This window comes from Pan troglodytes, chromosome 20, assembly GCF_028858775.2.
Source record: "Pan troglodytes isolate AG18354 chromosome 20, NHGRI_mPanTro3-v2.0_pri, whole genome shotgun sequence".
Lineage (NCBI taxonomy): Eukaryota > Metazoa > Chordata > Mammalia > Primates > Hominidae > Pan > Pan troglodytes.
In genome coordinates, this window is record NC_072418.2 from 17,871,783 (window position 1) to 17,897,261 (window position 25,479).

General features: G+C 55.8%; 1 protein-coding gene across 2 annotated transcripts in view; it reads right to left on the reverse strand.

Annotated features, from left to right (window-relative positions):
- The window catches only part of NOTCH3 (notch receptor 3), a 41,289-nt gene extending 19,932 nt beyond the window's left edge, over positions 1 to 21,357 (reverse strand). The window contains exons 1-20 of one of the 2 annotated variants that reach the window (XM_003316164.5): positions 21,147 to 21,357; positions 17,852 to 17,930; positions 12,726 to 12,868; positions 12,309 to 12,647; positions 12,094 to 12,216; positions 11,773 to 12,006; positions 9,629 to 9,784; positions 9,345 to 9,530; positions 8,591 to 8,704; positions 8,237 to 8,350; positions 7,459 to 7,692; positions 7,232 to 7,342; positions 5,863 to 6,055; positions 5,633 to 5,784; positions 5,282 to 5,395; positions 4,668 to 4,823; positions 1,953 to 2,178; positions 1,338 to 1,539; positions 1,058 to 1,205; positions 449 to 633 (exon numbers count right to left, since the gene is read on the reverse strand). In XM_003316164.5, the coding sequence (XP_003316212.1) occupies positions 449 to 633; positions 1,058 to 1,205; positions 1,338 to 1,539; positions 1,953 to 2,178; positions 4,668 to 4,823; positions 5,282 to 5,395; positions 5,633 to 5,784; positions 5,863 to 6,055; positions 7,232 to 7,342; positions 7,459 to 7,692; positions 8,237 to 8,350; positions 8,591 to 8,704; positions 9,345 to 9,530; positions 9,629 to 9,784; positions 11,773 to 12,006; positions 12,094 to 12,216; positions 12,309 to 12,647; positions 12,726 to 12,868; positions 17,852 to 17,930; positions 21,147 to 21,264 (3,327 nt within the window). In that variant the 5' untranslated portion in view covers positions 21,265 to 21,357. The remainder of the gene's footprint in view (positions 1 to 448; positions 634 to 1,057; positions 1,206 to 1,337; positions 1,540 to 1,952; positions 2,179 to 4,667; positions 4,824 to 5,281; positions 5,396 to 5,632; positions 5,785 to 5,862; positions 6,056 to 7,231; positions 7,343 to 7,458; positions 7,693 to 8,236; positions 8,351 to 8,590; positions 8,705 to 9,344; positions 9,531 to 9,628; positions 9,785 to 11,772; positions 12,007 to 12,093; positions 12,217 to 12,308; positions 12,648 to 12,725; positions 12,869 to 17,851; positions 17,931 to 21,146) is intronic. The other variant, XM_009434909.4, reaches the window with a different exon arrangement.
- Between the last annotated feature and the right edge of the window lie 4,122 nt (positions 21,358 to 25,479).

Consider the following 25,479-nt stretch of genomic DNA (forward strand, 5'->3'; position numbering starts at 1 on the left):
GTAATCCCAGCACTTTGGGAGGCCGAGGTGGGCAGATCACCTGAGATCAGGAGTTCGAGACCAGCCTGGCCAACATGGTGAAACCCTGTCACTATGAAAAATACAAAAATTAGCTGGGCGTGGTGGTGGGTGCCTGTACTCCCAGCTATAATGAGAGGCTGAAGCAGAAGAATCACCTGAACCCAGGAGGCAAAGGTTGCAGTGAGCCGAGATCGCACCACTGCACTCGTCTGGGTGACAGAGTGAGAACCTGTCTCAAAAAAACAAACAAATAAAAAAACACCCCAGATCTACCCAGAGTGACACCCACAGATACACCAAGAGTCACAAAAGCAAAAACTCAGACATATCTAGAGACATACCCATACCAAGCCACACAGAAATGTGTGCCCAGACGCACCCAAGCATGCCCACCTCCTCTTCCCTCTCCTGGGGAGCGCCCCCTTACCTCACACATGTAGCCCCCCATATAGCCACGGCAGGTCCCCCCATGCTGGCAGGGCTGGGCCAAGCAGGGGTCCACCTCCTGCTCACAGTGGCTACCAGTACGGCCCTCTGGGCACACGCAGTAGTGGGAGCTGTCTTCATCCACACACTGCCCACCCACCTGACACAGCTGCTCCAGCCGCACCCCTGCAAAGAGGAGAGTGGCACAGGAACAGAGGTAACCCCATACATCCCCCTTCTGCCTCCATCACACAGATCATTCAACATCCTTGGTGGAATGAGTCCCCAGGATCGCACCCACACTCCATCAGGTTGTCACACATCCCCCCAGCAGGCAAGGTCTCATCACTGACATACACACACATGCCTTCAACGCTCACAGCAGCTCGGTCACACCCTGTAGCACACACACCATCCCTGCTGCCTCACAGTGACAGACACACACCATCCCGGCCAGTTGTCACATGCTCCCACACCCACACCACTCAGCCACACACCCCATCATGCCCCATAGGCTCTGTGGCACCCCCATTCGGCTCACACTAGCAGGAGGTACGTGCATGAGCCCCTTCCCGAGGCCCCACACGCCCGCCCACATGCTCCCACTCACCGATCTGGGCTGCGGCCTCCCTGCAGGGCAAGCTTCGGATGTCACAGAGGCGTCCGCTCCATCCAGGGGGACAAAGGCAATAGGCCCCAGTCTGGACGCAGCGACCCCCGTTTTGACAAGGCTGGCGGCTGCACCAATCCACCAGCGTCTGGAGGGGAAGCACTCAGAGTCAGTACTGGGGGGTGGGGGGTAGTCTGGGAGAAACTGTGCCCCGACTTGGCTTCTCCCTCCTAGGATCCCAGGCAGGCTCCTCCCCCAGGTCCCCAGTAACTCCACCCACCTGGCACTGAGGGCCCGTGAAGCTCTCGAGGCAGGTGCAGCGGAAGCCAGGGTGGGCGGCGCTGCAGACGCCCCCGTGTAGGCAGGGCCGTGAGAGGCAGGGGTCTGCCTCATGTTGGCAGTGGGCTCCTGTGTAGCCGGGACGGCACAGGCAGCTGAACGAGTTCACGCCGTCCACACAGGTCCCGCCATTGAAGCAGGAGCTGGAGCGGAAGGAGTGGGAGGGAGGATCAGGCTCCGCCCCCTCACAGGCCCTGCCCTCCTTCCTGAGTCCCGCTGTTAGCGCTGGGGACGTCCCACTCCCTGACCCTTATCTCCGCAAGAAGCTGCAGCCCCAGCAGAAGCCAATCAGGTCCCTTAGCTCCAATTCACCAGGGACTTCAGCCCTAAGGTGAGAGCCACCTGGAAGCCATGCCCTCTCAGGCACCAGAGACTCCAAGGTGAGCTCCAAACAGACGCCCTGCTCCTTCCCTGGCCCTGCCCCATTAGTCATCAGAGTCCGCAGTGGGTACCAAGCTGAGGACTCCCCCAAGTCGTTGCTGTCCCCACTTCGTCCCAGGTCCCAGGCCCCATCCCAAGCCAGAGTCCCTGCTCTCCAAGCAGAGGCCCCGCCCACCTGGGGCTGCAGTCGGGCAGGTCCTGTTCGCAGTGGAAGCCTCCGTAGCCCGGCGGGCAGGTGCAGGTGAAGGAGGCCACGTGGTCGGTACAGGTGCCCGGGCCGCAGGGGTTGCTCAGGCACTCATCCACATCGCGGGCGCATCGTGGGCCGGCGAAACCAGGGAGGCAGGAGCAGGAAAAGGAGCCCACGCCGTCTTGGCACGAGCCACCGTTCAGGCATGGGTCTGCGGACAGGAGGAAGGCGGTCTGGTCACCTACCTTGCCCCCATTAGCCCAGTCTGACTGGGATATGCCTTGGATTGAGAAGAATTCAGGAGGAAACCAGGTTCAACTGGGATGGGGTGCATTTGGTCAGAGCAATCTAAATCCATCCCCTTCTGTGGCCTCGTCCCCTCCTTTATCTGGAAACCTCACCTATGTGGCAAGGGCAGGATGCTGGGAAAACCAAAAGGTCCCTTTAAGCTGCCAAGCAAACGCTGCTAATTGTGCCTGATCTAATTCCTGTGCTTGGAACAGGACAAGGACAGTGGCCATTAGCCACATGTGGCTACTGAGTCCTTGAAATTGTGACTAAATGGAGATGTGCTATAAATGTAAATACTGGGTTTCAGATTTTGAAGACTTGGTATGAAAAAAAAAATAGTCTGGGCGTGGTGGCACACACTTGTAATCCCAGCACTTTGGGAGGCCGAGGTGGGCAGATCACTTGAGCTCAGGAGTTCGAGACCAACCTGGGCAACATGGCAAGACCCCATTTCTATAAAAAATACAAAAATTAGCTGGGCATGATGGTGCACACCTGTAGTCCCAGCTAGTGGGGAGGCTGAGACGGGAGGATCACTTGAGCCTGGGAGGTCAAGGCTGCAGTGAGTCATGATCGCACCACTGCACTCCAGTCTGGGCGACAGAGTGAGAACTTGTCTCAAAAAAAAGAAAAGGAAACAATGTAAAATATCTCATTAATAATTTTATACTGGTTACATGTTGAAATGATATGTTAATATAGTGGGTTAATAGATTATATACATTTATTTATTTATTTATTTATTTATTTATTTATTTACTTTTATTTTTATTTTTATTTTTTTTGAGATGGAGTTTTGCTCTTGTTGCCCAGGCTGGAGTGCAATGGCACGATCTCAGCTCATCACAACCTCCGCCTCCCGGGTTCAAGTGATTCTCCTACCTCAGCCTCCTGAGTAGCTGGGATTACAGGCATGTGCCACCAAGCCCAGCTAATTTTGTGTTTTTAGTAGAGACGGGGCTTCTCCATGTTGGTCAGGCTGGTCTCAAACTTCTGACCTCAGGTGATCCACCTGCCTCAGCCTCCCAAAGTGCTGGGATTACCGGTGTGAGCCACTGCGCCCAGCCGATTATATACATTCAATAAATTAAATTTAAATATATTAAATTTGGTCAGGCACAGTGGCAGCAGTCTGAGAGTCCAAGGCAGGAGGATGGCTTGAGGCCAGGAGTTTGAGACCAGCCTAGACAACGCAGTGAGACACCATCTCTACAAAATTAAAATAAAAATATTAGCTAGGCATGTAGTGAGTGCCTGTAATCCTAGCTACTCAGGAGGTTAAGACAGGAGGAATGCCTCAGTCCAGGAGTTCGAGACTGCACTGAGCCAAGATCGCACCACTGCACTCCAGCCTGGGTGACAGAGCCTCACTCTGAATACATAATAAATAAATAAATATAAAATATTAAATTTAATATCTCCCATTTCTGTTTTTTAATGTGGCTACTAGAAAATTTAAAATTGCATATGTGGCTTGTGTTATTTATCTGTTTGGCAGCGCCCCTTTTTGTTTGTTTGTTTGTTTGTTTGTTTGTTTTTGAGACGGAGTTACGCCTTGTTGCCCAGGCTGCAGTACAATGACACAATCTCGGCTCACCGTAACCTCCACCTCCAAGGTTCAAGTGATTCTCCTGCCTCAGCCTCCCAAGTAGCTGGGATTACAGGCATGCGCCACCATGCCCTGCTAATTTTGTATTTTTAGTAGAGATGGGGTTTCTCCATGTTGGCCAGGCTGGTCTCAAACTCCTGACCTCAGGTGATCCGCCCACCTTGGCCTCCCAAAGTGCTGAGATTACAGGTGTGAGCCACCTCGCCCGGCCTCTGGGGGGCCTTTTATCTCATACTTTGCACACGATATTAACTCGATTGCTCTCAAAGACAGTGCACTTAGGCCGGGTGTGGTTGCTCACGCCTGTAATCCCAGCACTTTGGGAGGTGGAGACAGGTAGATTGCTTGAGCCCAGGAATTGGAGACCACCGTGGGCAACATGGCGAAACTCCGTCTCTACAAAAAACACAAAATATTAGCTGGGCGCTGTGGTGTGCACCTATAGTCGCAGCCACTGGGGAGGCTGAGGTGCTTGAGCCCAGAAGGCAGAGGTTGCAGTGAGCGATGATTGCAACACTGCACTCCAGCGACAGAGCTAAGACTCTGTCTCAAAAAAAAAAAAAAAAAAAAAGAGGCAGCACACAGACTCCAAGGTTCTAAGCCCAGCTCATTCCCTAACTCGTTCCATGGGCTTGCACAAGAAGTCACTCAACCTCCTCGGGCCTCAGTTTCCATATAAATAAAATGGGAAAAGTAAGATAACTGTGAAGATGAAATGACAGCACAGTGCCAGGCACACAGTTCAAGCTTAATGACTGTGTTCCCCAGAGCAGCACCCCCAAGAGCTCCCCTGCACTCACTGGGGTCACAGTCATTGATGTCCTGATCGCAGGAAGGGCCAGTGTACCCTCCATGGCAGGTGCAGCTGAAACTCCCTGCCAGGTTGGTGCAGATACCATGAGGGCCACAGGGTGCGGGGCCAGCACACTCGTCCACATCCTGCTGGCATCGTGGGCCTGGGGGTAGGGAGCAAGGTTACACCTGGGGTTACAGGGTACAGAGCAGGGTCCCAGGGACCTGGGGCTCAGGAAGAACCTGCAGGCCGAGATGGGTGAAGGCAAAATAAGCCGTGCTGTCATACGTGTCTGGGCATTTTGCATATGCAGTTTCAGAATGGCCGTCTCCCTGTCTCAGTAGGTGGCAAATACCTAATATGAGGTCTGCTCCTCCAGGAAGCTGTACCCCAAACCCCGCCCTAAGTCCCAGCATCTCTAGCCCCATAACCCTTCCTCTTCCAAGGGCTGACCCACACAGGCTGCATATCAGTGTCCAGCTCTGTCCTTCCCAGAAGGAAGCCCCTCTCAAAGGCAGGGCTGGGGATGGGTCCCTCTCTGGATCCCCAGCATCATCATCCCTGATAGGGTAGGGGGCAGAGGAGATGGAGAGGAGGAGGGAAGAGAAGCAGGTGGCATACCTTGCCAGCCCTGGGGGCAGGAGCAGACAGGCAGCTGGCCAGGGGCAGACTCGCAGCGGCCCCCATGCTCACAGGGGTTCGGGGTGCAGGGGGAGAGGAGTTCACACTGACGTCCTGTGGGGGGTGGAAGAGAGGGAAGCAGAGATAGCCTTGAGGGACTCCCTGATCCGATCTCCCCCCACCTCCCCCAACCCCAGGGTCCCCACCTCGATACCCACCTCCCAAGCTCCTGGAGGGAAATGATTGAAAGCAAAAAAGAAGCTAACATAGCGGGAGGAGAGAGTAGAGGAGAAGAGAGATGAGAAGGCCCATGGTGTTGGTGGGGCTGCAGAGGGAAGGTGAGGTACACACCCTGGACACCAGGGGGGCAGGTGCAGTGGAAACCCATTCCATCGCTGCTGCACGTCCCACCGGCCCTGCAGGGCTGGGACTCACAGGCGTCTCGGGCCAGGCTCTGGCTGCAGCGGGGGCCACTCCAGCCAGGCTCACACACACAGCGGAACCTGGCAGGGGAAGGTAGTCAGGCCAGGGAGGTGGGCCAGGGAGAGGGGGCAGGGTCTGAGGTTGAGAAGGGCCCTCACCCGCCAGGTGCATCATAGCAGATGCCGTGACTGCAGGGCTCATGGGCACAGGGATGGCTCGGGGGGAGGCAGAGTGGGGGCAAGGAGCCAGGCGGGCAGAGGCATCGGAAGCCGTTTTCCCCATCCATGCAGGAACCTCCCTCGCCGCACGGGCTGGAAGCACACTCATTGATCTCCACGTTACAAAGGGGCCCTGGGGAGTACACAAGCAATCTCATCTCAGAACAAAGTCAGCAGGGACAACCAGGGAGGGACGACCTGACCCCACTTAGCACACCCACGCCCCCGAGCAATGACCTCTTTTTCATAATGCATCAGCTCTTGTGCAGATCAGGACACCCGCCTCCTCAACCAAGAGCTGACTTGCCCCAGATCATTCTGGTCCCCAAACTTCCATGAAGTCCCTTTCTTTTTCTTTTCTTCTTCTTCTTATTTTTTGAGATGGGGTCTCACTCTGTCGCCCAGGCTGGACTGCAGTGGCATGATCATAGCTCACCACAGCCTCCACCTCCTGGGCTCAAGCGATTCTCCCACCTCAGCCTCCCGAGTGGCTGGGACTACAGTTGCGCACCACCACGTCTGGCTAATTGTGTGTGCGTGTGTGTGTGTGTTTATCTACTTATTGACTAATCTGGCCTGGGGAGTGTGTTTATTTTTTGTAGAGACAGGGTTTCATTATGTTGCCGAGGCTAGTCTCGAACTCCTGGGCTCAAGTGATCCTCATGTCTCAGCCTCCCAAAGTGCTGGGGGATTACAGACATGAGCCAACACACCTAGCAAAGTCACATTCATTTCCACTAAGGATTAGTTTAGACCCATTCAGAAATAACCTAGTCACTGAGTTTGGACACTTTCATCTATTTTCCAGAATAATCCATTTGTGTGTGTGTGTGTGTGTGTGTGTGTGTGTGTTTGAAATGAAGTCTCACTCTGTCGCCCAGACTGGAGTACAGTGGCACAATCTTGGCTCACTGCCGCCTCCGCCTCCTGAGTTCAAGCAATTCTCCTGCCTCAGCCTCCTGAGTAGCTGGGACTACAGGCGCCCACCACCACACCTGGCTAATTTTTGTATTTTTAGTAGAGACGGGGCTTTGCGATGTTGGCCACACTGGTCTCGAACTCCTGACCTCAAGTGATCCACTTGCCTTGGCCTCCCAGAGCGCTGGGATTACAGGCGTGAGCCACCGCGCCCAGCCTCCAGAATAATCTCGAAACAACCTTATGCCAATGAGACAGCACAGACTCACAGCAAAGCACAGACAACCTCGTTGGACAAGAGTCTGCAAAGATACGGGCAAGACAGGCCCACAGAGACGAGTGACTTCACCCTCGATCTAAGGACCCCCTCTCATGGCAGCCACTTGCCCACCTGTGAAGCCAGGTTGGCAGACACAGTCGTAGCGGTTGATACCATCACGGCAGACTCCAAAGGTGCAGGGGTTGCTGGCACAGTCGTCAATGTTCACTTCGCAGTTCACACCTAGGGGCCAGGAACATGGCATGGAGTGGCCACCACTGTGCCCCACTAGATGCACCATTCCCAAACCCTCTGTGCCCCTCCAGGTGTGCTGTTTCTGCCCCAGCCCCCGGTCCCACCTGTGGTCCCAGAAGGGCAGCGGCAGAGGTACTTGTCCACCAGGTCTAGGCATTTGCCGCCATGGCGGCAGGGCTGGCTGCGGCATTCGTCCACCTGGCTCTCGCAGCGTGTGCCCGTGTAGCCAGGAGCACAGGCACATGAGAAGCTGGCGATGCCATCCACGCAGCGACCATGGTGGCATGGGTCAGGGGAGCAGTCATCCACGTTGCGCTCACACAGCGTGCCCTCAAAGCCTGTGGGGCCAAGAGGGTCAGGCTCCGCCCACTTGCCAGGGGCCTGCCCACAAGTGAGGCCTCGGACCAATCCTGGTTCAGCTCTATCTGAGGCCCTGCCCATCAAGCTGTCAGGAGGTGGGCTCAATACAGGCCCCACCCCCGCACCCCCCACTTAACTTCCACTCCACCCCACTACAAGCTCCAGAATTTGTCCCTAGCCAAGACTCTCCCACAGTTAAATCCCACCCCCAGCTGTGGCCCCACCTCCAGCCCTGTTTCTGCCCCACCCTCCACTGGAGATGGGAGCACATGGCAGGTGCCAGGGGAAGGTATTGGGCCCTCCCCATTCAGTTACAGGCACCCTGTGCCCAGCCCAACACTTTGGCTCCACACGTAGCCTTATGTCAGTCTATATGCATTATTGGCTCCACCCCACAACTCTGTCACTGGGTCCTGCCTTGCTACAACCCTGCCCCCAAGCTCTCCCCAAGTCTGTTATTGGCCCTGTCGCCCACAAGCCCCGCCTCCTGATTCTTGTCGGACTGTCATTGGCCCGCCTCACCCTCGGCACAGCGGCACTCGTAGCCATCGGGCTGGTCCACGCACTTGGCGCCATTCCTGCAGGGCGTGCTGGCGCATTCGTCCACGTCCAGCTGACACGTGGAGCCGCTGAAGCCTGGGGTGGGGAGTGGGATGAGCAGAGGCCCAGAAAGGGTGAGAGCAGTACACCCCTCTCCAGCCCCGCCTTGTTTGGGTGGAAAAACCCATTTACTTGGATTTAAATTAACTTCAATGTTTCATAACATATGGTTTCTATTGTAAGTTATCCGCTAACGTGGTTTTATAGGTTCCCACCCTGGAGCTTTTGCCCCTTCCCAGACATGTCTTTTCGGGCTCCCTCTCCTGAGGTCCTCACCCGAGGGGCAGGTGCAGCTGAAGCCATTGACTCGGTCCTTGCAGACCCCACCGTTGACACAGGGGCTACTCTGACACTCGTCAATGTCCACCTCGCAATAGGTTCCTGTGAAGCCTGGGGCAGGGAATAGGGCTTAGGAAAGCGGGGGCTACCCTATGGTGTGAACGGGGTGCAAGGAAGGAGGTACTTCCCTTCCTACTCATCGATAAATCCCCCGAGCCTTCGTCCCCACCTCCACACTCCCAGCCCAACCTTAATTTTCAGCCACAGGCTGGACTGTCACCCAGCCGTGGTCCCAACTGGCCCAAGGCTCATGGGTGTCCGCAGAGGCCTTGCCTTCAAACCCCTCCTCCTCTCCCCAGTCCTCAGACTAAACCCTTTCCCCAGTCCCCAGCCCCCAGCCCCAGGGCCCCCCATAGCCTTTGCCCAGGCTTACTGCAAGCTTGTCTGTAGGCTTCACCTTGACCTCACAGCAGCCCCGACTCTGCCTCTCTATCCCCAACCCCTTCCCGAGTGGGTCCTAAGGCCAAGAATACTCCCAGCCCACCTGAGGTTCTACTGACTCCATTTGACCAAGCCACCAGAATCACATAGTATTCCCTTCTGGCCCTGACCCCACCTCCTTCCAGACTTCAGTCTCTAAGGGTCCCACTCCAAACCCACTTGCACCCCATTCTGCTCAGCTCCCCATCTGCGGGCTTCTCTGTCCCCGCCCCCTGCCTCAGGACCCGCCCAGGCCACGCCCACCACCCACCTGCCATACAGATACAGGTGAACTGGCCTATGCGGTCGAGGCACGTGGCCTGGTTTCGGCAGGGCCCCGACAGACACTCGTTGACGTCGGTCTCACAGCGAGGTCCAGTGTAGCCACGGCCGCACTGGCACAGGAAGGAGCCCTGCGTGTTCACGCACCTGCCCAAGTGCTCGCAGGGGTTGGCACCTGCCGGATGGAGTGCGATCAGTGTGGGCGTGGCTGGCCGGGACCCCCTCCTCTCCCCTCTTTCCCAGCCCATTCACAGACGATGGAGCTCCCCTCACCGATAGAGCACTCGTCCACATCCTGGTCACATGCCCCACCCGTGAAGCCGGGAGGACAGGTGCAAATGGCCCGGCCGTTCACCGGATTTGTGTCACAGATAGCATCCTCGTGGCAGGGGTTGCTGACACAGGCGTCATCCAGGTGACACAGGAGGCCTGGGAAGTGGTAAGCAGAAGTCATAGGCAGATCTTCCTGCTCTGCCCAAAAGGCCCACACCCCTTGAGTATTGTTTTGTTGTTGTTGTTTTGTTTTGTTTTTTGAGACGAAGTTTCGCTCTTGTTGCCCAAGCTGGAGTACAATAGCGCGATCTTGGCTCACTGTAACCTCCACCTCCCGGGTTCAAGCGATTCTCCTGCTCAGCCTCCCGAGTAGCTGGGATTACAGGCATGTACCACCACGCCCGGCTAATTTTTTGTATTTTTAGTAGAAACGAGGTTTCACCAAGTTAGCCAGGTTGGTCTCAAACTCCTGACCTCAGGTGATCTGCCTGCCTCAGCCTCCCAAAGTGCTGGGATTACAGGCGTGAGCCACCGCGCCCGGCCTGTTGTTTTTATTAAACCTAAACAGTATTTAATAGCTGCTTTTTTAATCCATTTATTATCAGAACTATCAAACATACAGAAAAGTTGACCATTCATATACCCACCACCTAGATTCAACTATTGTTAGCTTAATCTACCAATCTTCTTTTCTAAACCATTTAAAAATAAATTGCAGACCGGGCACAGTGGCTCACGTCTATAATCCTAGCACTTTGGGAGGCCAAGGTGAGTGCATCGCTTGAGTTCAAGAGTTCAAGACCAGCCTGGGCAATATAGTGAGACCCGTCTCTACAAAAAATACAAAGCTTAGCCGAGCATGGTGACACACGCCTGTAATCCCAGCTACTTGGGGGACTGAGGTGGGAGGATCACTTGAGCCCAGGAAGTTGAGGCTGCAGTGAGCTGAGATCATGCCACTGTACTCCAGCCTGGGTGACAAAGTGAGACTCTGTCTCAAAAATAAAATAAAATAAATTGCAAACATCCACATATTGTTTTAAAACCTTTTGACTCTTCTGATTACAAAAGGGTCCTACACTCCAGCCTTTGCTTCTGTAATACCCTCTGCCATGTATGCCCTCTTTCTATATCCACGTTCCCCTCCTAAACATGTTCTCTGATCTTTGCCACTTCCAAAGGTAACTCCCAGGAGTTCCCCATTCCAATGGCTTCTGCCCTGAGCCATGCATCAGTGCAATGTCAGCCTCCTCCCAAGCCTCTCCCAGGCTTACACTTCCCCACTAAAGCTGCCTCCAGCATAATCTTTTTTTCTCTCTCTTTTTTTAATACACGGTCTTACACTGTCTCCCAGGCTGGAATGCAGTGGCTCAATCTCAGCTCACTGCAACCTCCACCTTCTGGGCTCAAGCCATCCTTCAACCTTAGCATCCAGAGTAGCTGGGACTACAGGCATGTGCTACCATGCCCAGCTAATTTTTTGTATTTTTGGTAGAGATAGGGTTTTGCCATGTTGCCCAGGCTGGTCTCAAACTGCTGAGCTCAAGCAATCTACCTGCCTGGGCCTCCCAATGTGTTGAGGTTACAGGCGTGAGCCACCACACCCAGCCTACCAAGTTTTTGTAGAGATGAGGTCTCCCTATGTTGTCCAGGCTGGTCTCAAAGTCCTGGGCCCAAGCAATCCTCCCATCTTGGCCTCCCAAAGTGCTGGGATTACAGGCATGAGCCACTGTGCCCAGCCTAGCATAATCTTTTTTTTTTTTTTTTTAATTTGAGAAGGAGTCTCACTCTGTCACCCAGGCTAGAGTGCAGTGGTGCAATCTTGGCTCACTGCAATCTCCACCTCCTGGGTTCAAGCTACTCTCGTGCCTTAGCCTCCTGAGAAACTTGGATTACAGGTGTGCACCACCACGTGCAGCTAATTTTTGTGTTTTTAGTAGAGATGGGGTTTCACCATATTGACCAGGCTGGTCTCAAACTCCTGACCCAATGATCCGCCTGCCTGGGCCTCCCAAAGTGCTATGATTACAGGCATGAGCCACTGTGCCCAGCCTAGCATAATCTTTCTAACACTCAAGTCAGACTTCTTATTTGCCCTCACTAAAAACCATCCATGGCTCCCTGCAGAGAAAACGGCCACTCACCAGTCTTGCCCATGGGGCAGGCACAGTAGAAAGAAGCCACGCGGTCATGGCAGGTGGCCCCATGGAAGCACACGGCTGTGGCACAGTCATCGATATTCTGACTGCAGCTCTCGCCTGTCCAGCCATTGACACACACGCAGCTGTGGCCACCCAGCGTGTTGAAGCAGGTACCCCCATTGTGGCAGGCGTTGGGCTGCAGCTGACACTCATCCACGTCCTCCGTGCAGAACTGGCCTGTGGCACACAGATGCAGCAGTCCAGCCACCTGGCGCATGTCCACCCGAGGCCTGCCTCCCTGCTCCCTCTGGCCGCAGTGCCTACCTGTCCACTCAGGAGGGCACTGGCAGTTATAGGTGTTGACGCCATCCACGCATGTCCCCCCATTGAGACATCGGTGTCCTGGACAGTCGTCCACATTCACTTCACAATTCTGACCCTCAAACCCTAGCAGGGAAGGGGGCAAGGATGGTCACTGCCAGGCTGGCCTGCTGTCCCCACGCCCACCCCTCTGACTCGCCTGAGTAGGGCTCACTCACCAGGAAGACAGGCACAGTCATAAGTGAGGTCGCCACTCTGCCTGCAGGTGCCCCCGTTACGGCATGGTGAGGGCGCACAGGGCACCGCGGGGTTCTCACATAGTGGCCCTGTGTAGCCAGCTGGACACTGGCAGCGGAAGGAGCCAGGTGTGTTGAGGCAGGTGCCACCATGGCGGCAGGGCTCACCCACCCGGCACTCATCCACGTCGCTTCGGCAGCTGCGGCCCTGGTAGCCAGGTGGGCAGGAGCAGAGGAAGCGTCCATCGGGCCCCACTGAGCAGCGGGCACCGTGGGCACAAGGGCTGCTGAGGCAGGGATCTGGCAGGGAGCAGTCAGGGCCTGGAGGGACCAGGACAGGGTGAGTTTAGGACTGACCACACCCCCGCCTACCTCCCCTCCAGACTCTTCCCCTCTCACCTCGGAAGCCACGGGGGCACCGGCATGAGAATCGGGCGGTGCCAGCCACCACTGAACTCTGGCAGACACCACGGCCAGCACAGGGGCCTGAGTGACAGGGGTCCTCCAGCTGACACCGCTCACCCACCCAGCCAGGCGGGCACCTGTGGGCAGAGATGGCTTGGTTGGGCAGCACAGGGCAGGATGGCCCCAGACACAAAGATACACACAAGACAGGCAAGAAACACACAGGGAAACAGAGCAGCAAACACACATTTGCTGGGTGCACTGGCTCACGCCTGTAATCCCAGAACTTTGGGAGGCTGCGGCGGGCAGATCACTTGGGGTCAGGAGTTCAAGACCAGCCTAGCCAACATGGTGTAACCCCGTCTCTACTAAAAGTACAAAACTTTGCTGGGCATAGTGGTGCATGCCTGTAGTCCCAGCTACTCAAGAGGCTGAGGCAGGAGAATCGCTTGAACTCGGGAGGTGGAGGTTGCAGTGAGCCAAGATCGCGCCACTGCACTGCAGCCTGGGTGACAGAGTAAGACTCGGTCTCAAAAAAACAAAACAAAACAAAACACACATTCATTCATGCAACGAATATTTACTGAGTACCTACTACGTTCTGAGCAATACAAATACAGCAACAAACACAATGAAAGGGGTCCCTATCCCTCTGGATCCTTGCAGCCAGGTCCAGGCAAGGAGAACATATACAAATAACAAATTAATATACAACATGCTGGCAAGGGGCGGTGAAAGCCATCAGAACCATGAAGGATGTAGTCAGTTGGGTCACAGCCCCTGAAAAGATGACATCCATGTCCCAGAACCTGTGACTAGGACCTTACTTTTTTTTTAAATGGCTCTTTGCAGATGTAATTTTTTTTTTTAAGAGATGGAGTCTTGCTCTGTCACCCAGGCTGCAGTGCAGTGGCGCGATCTTGGCTCACTGCAACCTCCACCTCCCGGGGTTCAAGCAATTCTTTGTCTCAGCCTCCTGCGTAGCTGGGAGTACAGGCACACGCCACCAGGCCTGGCTATGCAGATGTAATTAAATGAGAGATGTCAAGATGAGATTATTCTGAATTATCCACCTGGGCCCTAAATTCAGTGACAAGTGTTCATACAAGAGAATGGCTCACAACTGTAATCCCAACACTTTGGGAGGTCAAGACAGGATAATCACTTCAAGCCAGAAGTTCAAGGTCAGCTTGAGCAACATAGGGAGACCTTTTTTCCACAAAAAAAATTTAAAAATTATAACCGGGCATGGTGGCAGGAGCCTGTAATCCCAGCTACCCTGGAGGCTGAGGCAGGAGAATTGCTTGAACCCAGGAGGCGGAGGTTGCAGTGAGCCGAAATTGCACCACTGCACTCCAGCCTGGTTGACAGAGGGAGACTCCATCTCAAAAAAAAAAAAAACAAAACAAAAAAACAGGCCAGGCACAGTGGCTCACGCCTGTAATCCCAGCACTCTGGGAGACTGAGGTGGGCGGATCACGAGGTCAGGAGTTCAAGACCAGCCTGGCCAACATGGTGAAACCTCGTCGCTACTAAAAATACAAAAATTAGCCGGGCATGGTGGTGCACTCGTGTAGTCCCCGCTACTCAGGAGGCTGAGACAGAAGAATTGCTTGAACCTGGGAGGCGGAGGTTGCAGTAAGCCGAGATCATGCCACTGCACTCCAGCCTGGGTGACAGAGAGAGACTCCACCTAAAAAATAAAAATAAAAGATTAGCTGGTGTGGTGGCTCACACCTGTAGTCCCAGCTTCTTGGGAGGCTGAGGTGGGAGGATCGCTTCAGCCTGGGAGTTGAAGGCTGCAGTGAACTAAGATTGCACCGCTGCACTCCAGCCTGGGTGACAGAGCAAGACTCTGTCTCAAAAAAAGAGAGAGGCAGCCAAAAGGAGATTTGGGTGGGAGAAGGAAGAGAAGAAGACAGAGACAGGGACTGGAGTGAGACAGCCACTAGCTGAGAAACGTCTGGAGCCACCAGAAGCTGCAAGAGTCAGTTCTCCCCTGGGTCCCCATGGAGAGGCTCAGCCCTGCCGATTCTTGATTTCAGACTTCCAACCTCCAGAACTTCAAGAGAATAAATTACTATTGTTCAAGCTGCCCAGTTTATGGTAATTTGTTAGAGCAGCCGTAGGAAGCTAAACCACAGGGTTAAGGGGGATAGAATCATGGGGTCAAGGAGATGGAATTCTATTTTCGCAGACATATGAAGGTAAGGAGGGGGCCATGGGGCTTTCTGGGGAACAGCATTCCAGGCAGAGAGAACAGCAAATGAAAAGTCTCAGGCCCATGTCCAGGCGCAGTGGCTCACGCCTGTAATCCCAACACTTTGGGAGACCGAGGCAGGTGGATCACCTGACATCAAGAGTTCGAGACCAGCCTGACCAACATGAAGAAACCCCGTCTCTACTAAAAACACAAAAAATCAGCCGAGTGTGGTGGCACATGCCTGTAATCCCAGCTACTCGGGAGGCTGAGGCAGGAAAATCGCTTGAACCCAGGAGGTAGAGGCTGCAGTGAGCCAAGATCAAGCCACTGCACTCCAGCCTGGGCAACAAGAGCGATACTCGATCGCAAAAAAAAAAAAAAAAAAAAGAAAGAAAAAGGAAAAAAAGAAGTCTCAGACCCCAGGACACAACCACCCAGGCACACACAGACAGGCCCAGAAACCACAGCTACACACACAGAGGGACACACCAATTGGACGCCATGGCCTGGCCAGCACTCAAGACACCAACCCACAGCATCCCACGCGGAAATGAGCAACTCTCACTCACAGGGACAGACAGCAGGGCTCCCACAAACCCTCAAGTCCCTTCTCTGGGACTTATATAGCCTCTTATGAAGGGATGGGAGGGTGGAGGGTTGGGGTACTGACACCACTGTTGGTACCCTCATCTTGGGGGGGTGGTCCTTCAACCTGCAGCCCCCTCCCCAAGCCCACCAAGGAGTGTGAGGAATTGGAACTAGGAGGGGTTGGTCTTAAGACTGGAAATCTCCAAGGGGCACTAGCGGGGTCAGAGGGAGGGGCTTAGAGAAGCCAGAGAGTCTAAGCTCCGCCCCCCGACGCTGCCAACCCTCACCCCCCTCTATCCCCCCACCCTCCGCCCCTGGCGCGGTTGTCCTCCCTCCGGCTTGTCCCAGACGCCTGAGACTGAACTCAACAAGCGGCTGACTCAGTCCTTAGCGTCACCCGCAAGATCCCCCCCACCCCGGCCCCCAGCGAAACAGGTCGGGGCACGGCCGAGCAAGCAAGGGTGCGGGTGGCGTTGGGAGGGGAGGGCACAGCTCCCGTCCCCTCCTCCAAGGCCCGCAGGGCGACCACTGCGGCCCCGACCGCGCGTCGGGAGGGGGCGCGCTGCGCTGGGCGCCGAGGATAGCTGGTCCCACCGCCAGGCAGGGCGCGACCCGCGCGGGCCCCCTCCCGACGCCCCGGGCGGGTTCCCACGCTCTGCGTCCCGCGCCCCCGCCGACCGGTCGGGCCGGTTCCAGCCCCAACCCGCGCCCCGCCCCACGGCCTAAGCTTTGGGGGAGACGGAGGGGGGAGCGCAGACCTAGTTGGGGGGGGCACGGCGGGTGAGGCGAGGACTAGGAGATGGGGACGAGGTCTATGGAAACGTCTGCGGCCGGTGGGGGGGTCTTGGGGGATCCATGGGTGGGGTGACAGCTTGGGGCATCCTTGAAAGGACTTGAGTATTTGAGACCGTGAAAGAGACTCGTGGGGGGTGGAGGGCGTGTAGGGAGTGGTTCCCACAGCCCAGCTCGGAGGACTGAGCCCGCTCCACTCCGGACGATCCGGGCTCCGGGCGCCGCGCGCGCCGGTGATTCACCTGTCGAAGGGCGGGGCAGCCGCGGGCTCATTCACCTGTCGGCAGTATTCCAGGCGCGGAGCTCCACTGCGCAGGCGCCCGGCCCCACCGCTCGCCCTCCCAAGTGTGTGGCTCCAGGTAAGGTCACACTTTTCCCCATCCCGCCCCACCTTCGCAGACCCCCCAGCCCCAGGAAACCCTCCCAGTCAGGCTCAGCCCTCCACAAAGGTGAGCCCGAGTGGGAGATCCAGCCAAAATAAATGTAGGTGTAACTTCAAAGCGGCTCTTCTTGGTCTAAAATCACCCCAGACCCACCCAGCTTGGGCCTGACCCAGTACTTGGCACACATGATGCTGAATAAATGAATACATTAATGAGTCAATTAATGGCTACTGCGTGAACTGCTGTTATTAATGATAGCATGAAAGGAGCCAAGCATTTCCTCATAACCTTGAGAGACTTCTCCTTAGAGCACCTGTTTCCTGCCTCCCTACCATTATTATTTATTATAATGCCTATGTTGAGCACATACTATATTCTGAGCACTTAATGTATGTTGAGTGCATACAGGAGTTATTATTGCCCCATTTTCCAGATGCAAAAACTGAGGCTGAAAAAGCTTGAATGCTCAAGGTGTCCCAGACCCCAGAATTTAAGCTGAGCTCTTTCTGTCTCTGCTCAGCTCCTTCCCAGCCTCTGCTCTGCTCCCCGCAATCTCTTGCCTTTCCTTGTGATATCTAACAACTAAATTGTTAAGTCCCTTCACAGTCGCCAGAGTGAAGCATTCCCTATTTCACAGGTGCAATGATGATCAGAGAGGGAAAGTGACTAGCCCAAAATCACACTGCAAGTAAGTGGCAGTGTGGGACTGTATTATAGGCCTCCTATGTCCCCCGCCACTAAACGTTGAGAGATGGGAGGGGTGTGGAGGGTGTGAGCCACTGCCATTGGTCCCTGATCGTTTGTTGATTGAATAATACCTACCTCATGGGGGGCTTTACATGTGACCTCAGGTGGCCAAGAACTGTGAAGCTGGGATTACTGGGCCCATTTTGCAGACCATGACACTGAGACGTAAAGAGTTTAATTCCTAGCCGGTCAGCAACATGATGTGGGACTTGAACCCATGCCAAGAAGAGTGCAGAGCCCCTGCTCAGTTTCCAATGAGGAAACACGAGAGGTTGCCCAAGCCACACACATGTAGGAAGTGGTAGAGACATCTATGGTGAACACAGAGGCAGAGGGAGAAGACAAATCGCCCCTCCCCCCCGCCCCCACACACAAGGCCCACTGGTGGCTCTGAGCCAGGCACTCACAGGCAGGCAGCCTCCCGGGAGGGCAGCTGGGTGCAACGACCTCCATTTGCACACGGGCTTCCATCCAGGCAAGGGGGGGCTGTGTGGGGGTGAAGGAAGGTGGAGGATCAGCCAGGTGCCCAGGAACCCCAGGCCCAAGTGACAAACCCCCTCCCTCCCTCCACCAGGCAACAGCTGCATGGGGATGGGGGCGTCTCTGCGGGTGCAGGGAGTCCCCCCATACACAGTTCCCACGCCCCCCCCGCCCCGCCCCAGCCCCAGCTGTTGAGGCTGCAGCTGTCCCTGCCAGCTCGAGCCCTGGGAACCACAAAGCAGGGGCGGGCAGGAGGAGGGGCTGTCTTGTGCCAGATGTGGGGGCTCGGGAAGCTGCCAGAGCTAAGATGTGCAGAATGGGGTGTGCTGAGACAGGAAGTAAGGGTGCTGAGTGTTACAGGGAGGTCTGGGGCTTCATGCCCAGGTTCAGGGGTAATAGAAGGGGAAGGGGCAGGGGATCTTGGGCCACGGGTCTTCCTTTCCCTGATGGGCATCTACTCCAGCCAGGCAGGCCTGCGTGGTGCTCTTGGGAGAGGGACCAAGGCATGTACCCACGAGTGAGCACAGCATCTCCAGAAGCAGCCAGCGCTGGGCGTTGCTGGAATAGGTTGTGTGTTGAAGGGAGGGGCAACTGGCACAAGGCATGTGCTGCCCTGTCCAACATCGCCATCCCTAAGGGCTGTGTCCCTCTAGGGTGTGGCAGAGTCTAACTGTCCTGCCAGAAGGGCCCAGGGTGTGGCTGGGTCTGAGCTAGTGGAGAACTGTGTACATGCGATCAGGTGTGGGGACACAGTGCGTGTGTCCATGCATGCTCTTGTCAGAGAGAGGGTGATGGAGAGAGGAAGGAAGATCGAGAAAAACACAAAGACGTAAGAATGAACTAGAAGCAGATAGACCAGGAGAAGACAGAGAAGGACAGAAAGAAATAGAAAGCGGCCAGGCATGGTGGCTCACGCCTGTAATCCCAACACTTTGGGAGGCCGAGGCTGGTGGATCACCTGAGGTCAGGAGTTCGAGACCAGCCTGGCCAACACAGTGAAACCCAGTCTGTTCTAAAAATATAAAACTTAGCTGGGCATGGTAGCAGGTGCCTGTAATCCTAGCTACTCAGGAGGCTGAGGCAGGAGAATCGCTTGAACCCAGGAGCCAGAGGTTCCAGTGAGCCGAGATCACGCCATTGCACTCCACCCTGGGCAACAAGAGCCAAACTCCATCTCAAAAAAAAAAAAAAAAAAAATTAGCTGGGTGTGGTGGCGCACGCCTGTAGTCCCAGCTACTCGGGAGGCTGAGGCAGGAGAATCGCTTGAACCCGGGAAGCGGAGGTTGCAGTGACCCGAGATTGCACCACTGCACGCCAGCCTGGCAACAGAGTGAGACCGTCTCAAAAAAAAAAAAAGAGAGAGAGAAGGACAGAAAGAAATAGAAAACAAGAGGGTGAGTTACAGAATCTGTCGAGCTGAACCTGAGCATGGGCCTACATAATATATGCCCCTTCCTCACAGGACAAGCCAATTGGACACTATCACCCACACCAGGACCTGTGGGTGTTCGTGAACTCACACTGTGGGTCCCATAACATGGGCTATGGGCCACCCTGAGCTGTAGGCAATGTGAGCCACATGTGTGTGCGTGCACGGGCTTGTGTGTCAGTCTGTATGTGGATTTGGGCATGCATCTATTGTGTCCCAGTTGCAGCTACATGTGAGTCTACCTGTACATGCATGTCAGCGTGGGTGTGCCTGTGTGTGTATGAGCTGCACAGCCATACGGGAATGCACAGATGTGTGTGCTGTCTGTATGCAGGTTGTGTCTGTTGTGGGTCTATGTATGTGAACCGTGTAAATGGGTGTACAGCTGTGTGTTGGTGTGACCTGTGTGTGCACCGGTGTGTCTGTGTATGGGTTGGCTGTGTCTGTCCATCTGCATGTGTGAGCTGGGTGTAAGCATGTCCTTGAGTCATCTATGTGCTGAGTGTGTGCAGGCAGCGTGTGTGCCACACCTGTGTGATCGTATTTGTGTGTGTATGTATGTCAATGTGTGAGCTGTGTGCGTGCAGCTGGGTGTGTCTTTCCTGAGCCAGGTGTGCATGTCTGCGAGTGTGCTGTGTGTGTGCAGGTTTGCATCTCTGTTACGTGACCTAGAGCTGTGTGTGCCAGCGAGTGTGTCACAGGCCATGTGTGTGCGCCGCTGGTCCGGCGGAGGCGGCGGCTCCTGCCTGGTCCTGCCCCGTCCGGGCCCCAGGGCTGGGCTGGGGAGGCCGTTCACTCCCGAAACCCCCACCCCGCCCAGCGCCAAGCCCCACAGTGGCGTCTGGGACCCCTGGCCAGGGGCCTTGGCCCGCGCCCCTCCCCCGCCCACCAGGCCTCCCGTAGCGGTGAGGGGGGTGCCCCCGCAGCCCCCTCCCCGGCCCAGCCGCGGGTCCCGCTTTGTCTGGCAAAGAAAGCGCGAGGCCGGCCGGAGGGAGGGGGTGTCTAGACGGCGCGGCCATTGTCCCGAGCGGGGGAGGGGAGGGAGGAGAGGAGGAGGGGCGGGGGGCCCCTGGCCGGCTGGGGAGGGGCTCTGGCCGCGGGGAGGGGGCGCTGGAGCCGAAGGGGAGCACGTGGGCCCTCGCCCCTTCCCCTCCCCGCGCAGGGGCGGGGTCCCAGGGCCTCCGGGTCCCCGCGGCCAGAGGAGAGAGCGGGGCTGCGGGCGGGGGAGGGGGCGCGCGCGCCGCCGAGGCTCCGGCTCCGAATCCGGCTCCGGGTCTTGCTGCGCGCCGGCCTGGGAAGTTTTCTCCGAGTTCAGAGCTCCCAGAACTTCGCGCCCCCTCCCCACCCCCCGCCTGGCCCAGCCCGCCCGGGGTGTCGGGGGCGGGGTGGGGGGGCTTTTGTGCGAGAGGTCCCCGGCCTAGAAGTACCTGGGCCCCCAATCATAACCTAACCAGGACTCCAGGCGTGAGTTGGATGGGGACGAGTCCCGAACTCTGTACGCACCCCCCCACCTCGAGTCCCTGATCCCCGCACCTCGAGCTCCCAGTCTCGGACTCCTGGGTCCCTTCATCTTCAGCTCTGATCGCTCAAGGGTCCCTGTTCCTTGGGCCTCTGGGGTCCTCCCCATTCTGAATCTCTGGGTCCTCCAGCACTGGCATGAAGCCCGGGGCTCCTGCGCCCCTTCCCCGACCCTGGTTCCTTCCTCCCATGAACACCCCCCAGCCCCGGCCTTGGGGGTTCTTGCACTCCCCCTCTGCCGCCCTCGTCCCATCCGCCAGGTCCCGGCCCCTCACCTGCAGCCCCCGGCCCCGCTAGCAGCAGCAGCAGGGGCAGCGCCCGCACGGGTGGCGGTGGCGGTGGCGGCGACATCGGGCGACGGCGGCGGCGGCGGCCACGGGCCCCCGGCCCCATGGCGGCCGGCCGCGACCCTCCCCTCCTCCCTCCTTCCCTGGGCTCCGGGCGCGTCCCGGGCCAGCCTCCGCGCCGCCAACTTCGCCGAAGTGAGGCGGCCGGGCCGCCCCGCCCCCAGCCCTCGAAGGCTCGCCCCGCCCCGGGGCCGGCCCAGCGCGCCCCCGCCCCCCGCCCGGCCTCCCGGGGTCCCTGCCCACCCTCCACCCGCACAGCCTGGGACGCGCGGACCCTCGGAAACCCAGGCCGAGCATGCAGTGAGACGCGGGCAGAACCCGGAGTGGCGGGCACACCCAACCTCGTGAACGCCCACGCACCCCATTCCCATCCCCCAGTACACACCCAGAGCCGGACACCTCTGGAGCCGGGACAAAAAACACAGCCTCCCAGAAACCCTGGAAACTGAGGCCAGTCACGTCCTGAGAGGCTCATGGACCCACAGCCACGGACGCACACATGCAAGTCCATGCACCAAGCTTCCCCAGGACTCTGATCTAAAACATTCACAAACCTAAAAGTCGGACCGGGCGCGGTGGCTCCGGCCTGTAATCCCAGCACTTTGAGAGGCAGAGGTGGATGGATCACTTGAGGTCAAGAGTTGGAGACCAGCCTGGCCAACATGGTGAAACCCGGACTCTACTGAAAATACAAAAATTAGCTGAGCGTGGTGGCGCACGCCTGTAGTCCCAGCTATTCGAGAGGCTGAGGCAGGAAAATCGCTTCAACCCAGGAGGCTGAGGTTGCACTTAGCCGAAATCATACCACTGCACTCCAGCCTGGGCAACAGAGTAAGACCCTGTCTCAAACAAAACAAACAAACAAAAAACCGCTAAAACTCACTCAGCCAGGCCAGGAGCCTAGGACTACATTTGCAGCCTCAGACCTCAGACACGTACTAGGAGTCACATGCATGTGTGTGTTCACACATGCACACACAAACCCTTCTTACTCTCAGCCCTCCCAGAAAGCAACCCACTTCCTCTGTGACTCTCAAAGGGTCACCCCAGCCCCCTAGTCCCACCCCCATACCCCACACAGCTTTGGGCCTCAGCCTATCTGGCTCAATTTGATTAATTCTCTTTTCTTTTTTTTTATTTTTTTTGAGACAGGGTGTCGCTCTGTCACCCAGGCTGGAGTGCAGTGTCCCTATCTTGGCTCACTGCAAGCTCTACCTCCCAGGTTCAAGCGATTCTCCTGCCTCAGCCCCCACCCCCCAAATCTGCCAAGTAGCTGGGATTAGAGGTGTGCGCCACCATACGTGGCTAATTTTTTCTGGTTTTTTGTTTACTTGTTTGTTTGTTTGTTTTTGAGACGGAGTCTCGCTCTGTTGCCCAGGCTGAAGTGCAGTGGCATGATCTCCGCTCACTGCAAGTTCCGCCTCCTGGGTTCACACCATTCTCCTGCCTCAGCCGCCCGAGTAGCTGGGACTACAGGCACCTGGCACCATGCTCTGCTAATTTTTTTTTTGTATTTTTAGTAGAGACGGGGTTTCACCGTGTCAGCCAGGATGGTCTCGATCTCCTGACCTCGTGATCTGCCTGCCTCAGCCTCCCAAAGTGTTGGGATTACAGGCGTGAGCCACCGCGCCCAGCTTCTATTTTTTTAGTAGAGACTGGGTTTTGCCATGTTGGCCAGGCTGGTCTCGAACTCCTGACTTCAAGTGATCCGCCCGCCTCAGCCTCCCAAAGTGCTGGGATTACAGGCATGAGCCACCACGCCCAGCCTTGATCAATTGCCTTTTCCCAAATCAGTCATGCTGCACAGGCTTCCTGCAGCTCCCTCTGTTCCTGTGGAAAGAATGGGGACCCTGAGAGGCCTGGAGCCCAGCCCTGGAGGAACTTCCAGTCTGGGGAAGAAAAAGCTAGACGCACACACACCCAGTGTGGAGGGCTCAGGGCTGGGCCAGAGAAAGGCATGGAATCTGGGAAGGGCCTGGGGTACACGGGTGGTGGGTGAGGACTTTGCCTGGGAGGGTTATTTATTTGTTCATTCATGTATTCAACAAGTATGGCTAAGGCTCCAGCCCTATATCACACTCTGTTCTATGGACTGGGGGTGCACCCTGGAGGGCGTCCAAGAGGACGTCCAGTGGGGCTTGGCCCTGAAAATTGAGCTGGAGGGAAGTCATCCCAGCAGAGGGACTGGCCCATGCCAACAGGAAGGGACAGAGTTGGAAGGGAACGTGTACAGGCCAGAGGTTAAGAGGAGAAAGGAGCCATGCTTACTCCTTGGTATCTGGCTTGGTGATAAGGATGCTGGAAGAAGGAATGGGTTGGGTGGAGGAGAGGTGCTGGGTTTGAGGGGGTCACCTACAAGGCAGGTATGGCTGAGCATGGGAGAACCATTCTGGTAGGAGATAGTCACATGGGTATCCCAGAAATCTTCAGACAATTTTTTTTTGAGACAAAGTCTCCCTCTGTCACCCAGACTGGAGTGCAGTGGCGTGCGATCTCGGCTCACTGCAACCTCTGCCTCCCGGGTTCAACTGATTCTCCTGCCTCAGCCTCCCAAGTAGCTGGGATTACAGGCACACACCACCATGCCTGGCTTTGTATTTTTAGTAGAGACAGGGTTTCACCATGTAGGCTAGGCTAGTCTCAAACTCTTGAACTCAGGTGATCTACCCTCCTCTGCCTCCCAAAGTGCTGGGATTACAGGTATGAGCCACCACGCCGGGCCAATTTTTTTTTTTTTTTTTTTTTTTGAGATGGAGTTTTGCTCTTGTTGCCCAGGCTGGAGTATAATGGCGCAATCTCGGCTCACCACAACCTCTGCCTCCTGGGTTCAAGTGCTTCTCCTGCCTCAGCTTCCCGAGTAATTGGGATTACAGGCATGTGCCACCATGCCTGGCTAATTTTGTGTTTTTAGTAGAGACAGAGTTTCTCCATGTTGGTCAGGCTGGTCTCCAACTCCCAACCTCAGGTGATCCACCTGCCTCAGCCTCCCAAAGTGCTGGGATTACAGGCATGAGCCACCACTTCCGGACTCTTTTTTTTTAAGACCAAGTCTCGGTCTGTGGCCCAGGCTGGAGTGCAGTGGTGCCATCTCGGCTCACTACAACCTCCATTCCTGAGTTCAAGCGATTCTCCTGCCTCAGTTCCCCCCGCCCCCCGCCACCCCAAGTAGGTGGAACTACAGGCCCACACCACCATGCCCGGCTAATTTTTGTGTTTTTGGTAGAGACAGGGTTCCACCATGTTGTCCAGGCTGGTCTCGAACTCCTGACCTCAAGTGATCTACCCACCTCAGCCTCCCAAAGTGCTGGAATTACAGGCGTGAGCCACCATGCCTGGCCACAATTTTTTTAACTTTTTATTTGAAAATAATTTAAGCCGGGCGCGGTGGCTCATGCCTGTAATCCCAGCTCTCAGGGAGGCAAGAGGCGGGAGGATAGCTTGAGCCCAGGAGTTCAAGACCTGCCTGGGCAATATAGTGAGACCCCGTTCTCCACAAAAAGGAAAAAAAAAAGACGAAAATAATTTAAAACACACAAAGTTGCATGCTGGGCATGGTGGCTCATGTCTGTAATCCCAGCACTTTGGGAGGCTGAGGCAGGAGGATCGTTTGAGGCCAGGAGTTCAAAATCAGTCTGGGCAACATAGCAAGACCTCCAACTCGATAAAAAATTAAAAGAAAATTAAGAGGTTGTAGTGGTGAGCGCCTGTAGTCCCAGCTACTTGGGAGGCTGAAGTGGGAAGATCACTTGAGCCTGGATGTCACTGCACTTCAGCCTGGGCAACAGAGCAAGAACCCACTTCAAAACAAAAACAAAAACAACTGAGAGTTACAGAATAGCATGAACAACTTGTATAAGCCCTTTGTCCAGATTCACCAACCACCCACATTTTGCCACATTTGACATATATGTGTACATATACGTTATACACATATGCATATATGCATTTTTTGGCTAAATGATTTGAGAGTAAGTTGTAGATATGATGTTCCTTTGCCTTCAAATACTTTGCTGTGTGTTTCCTGAGAACAAGGGTATCCTCTTTCATAAACATACTACAGTTTTTGCCCCGGTCTGTATTCAAAGTTTGCTAGTTGCCCAAATAATATCCTTTATTGGGCCAGGTACAGTGGCTCACACCTGTAATCCCAACACTTTGAGAGGCCAAGGAGGGAGGATTGGTTGAGGCCAAGAGTTCAAGGCCAGCCTGGGCAACATAGTAAGACCCCTGACTCTACAAAACTAGAAAAAATTAGCAGCAT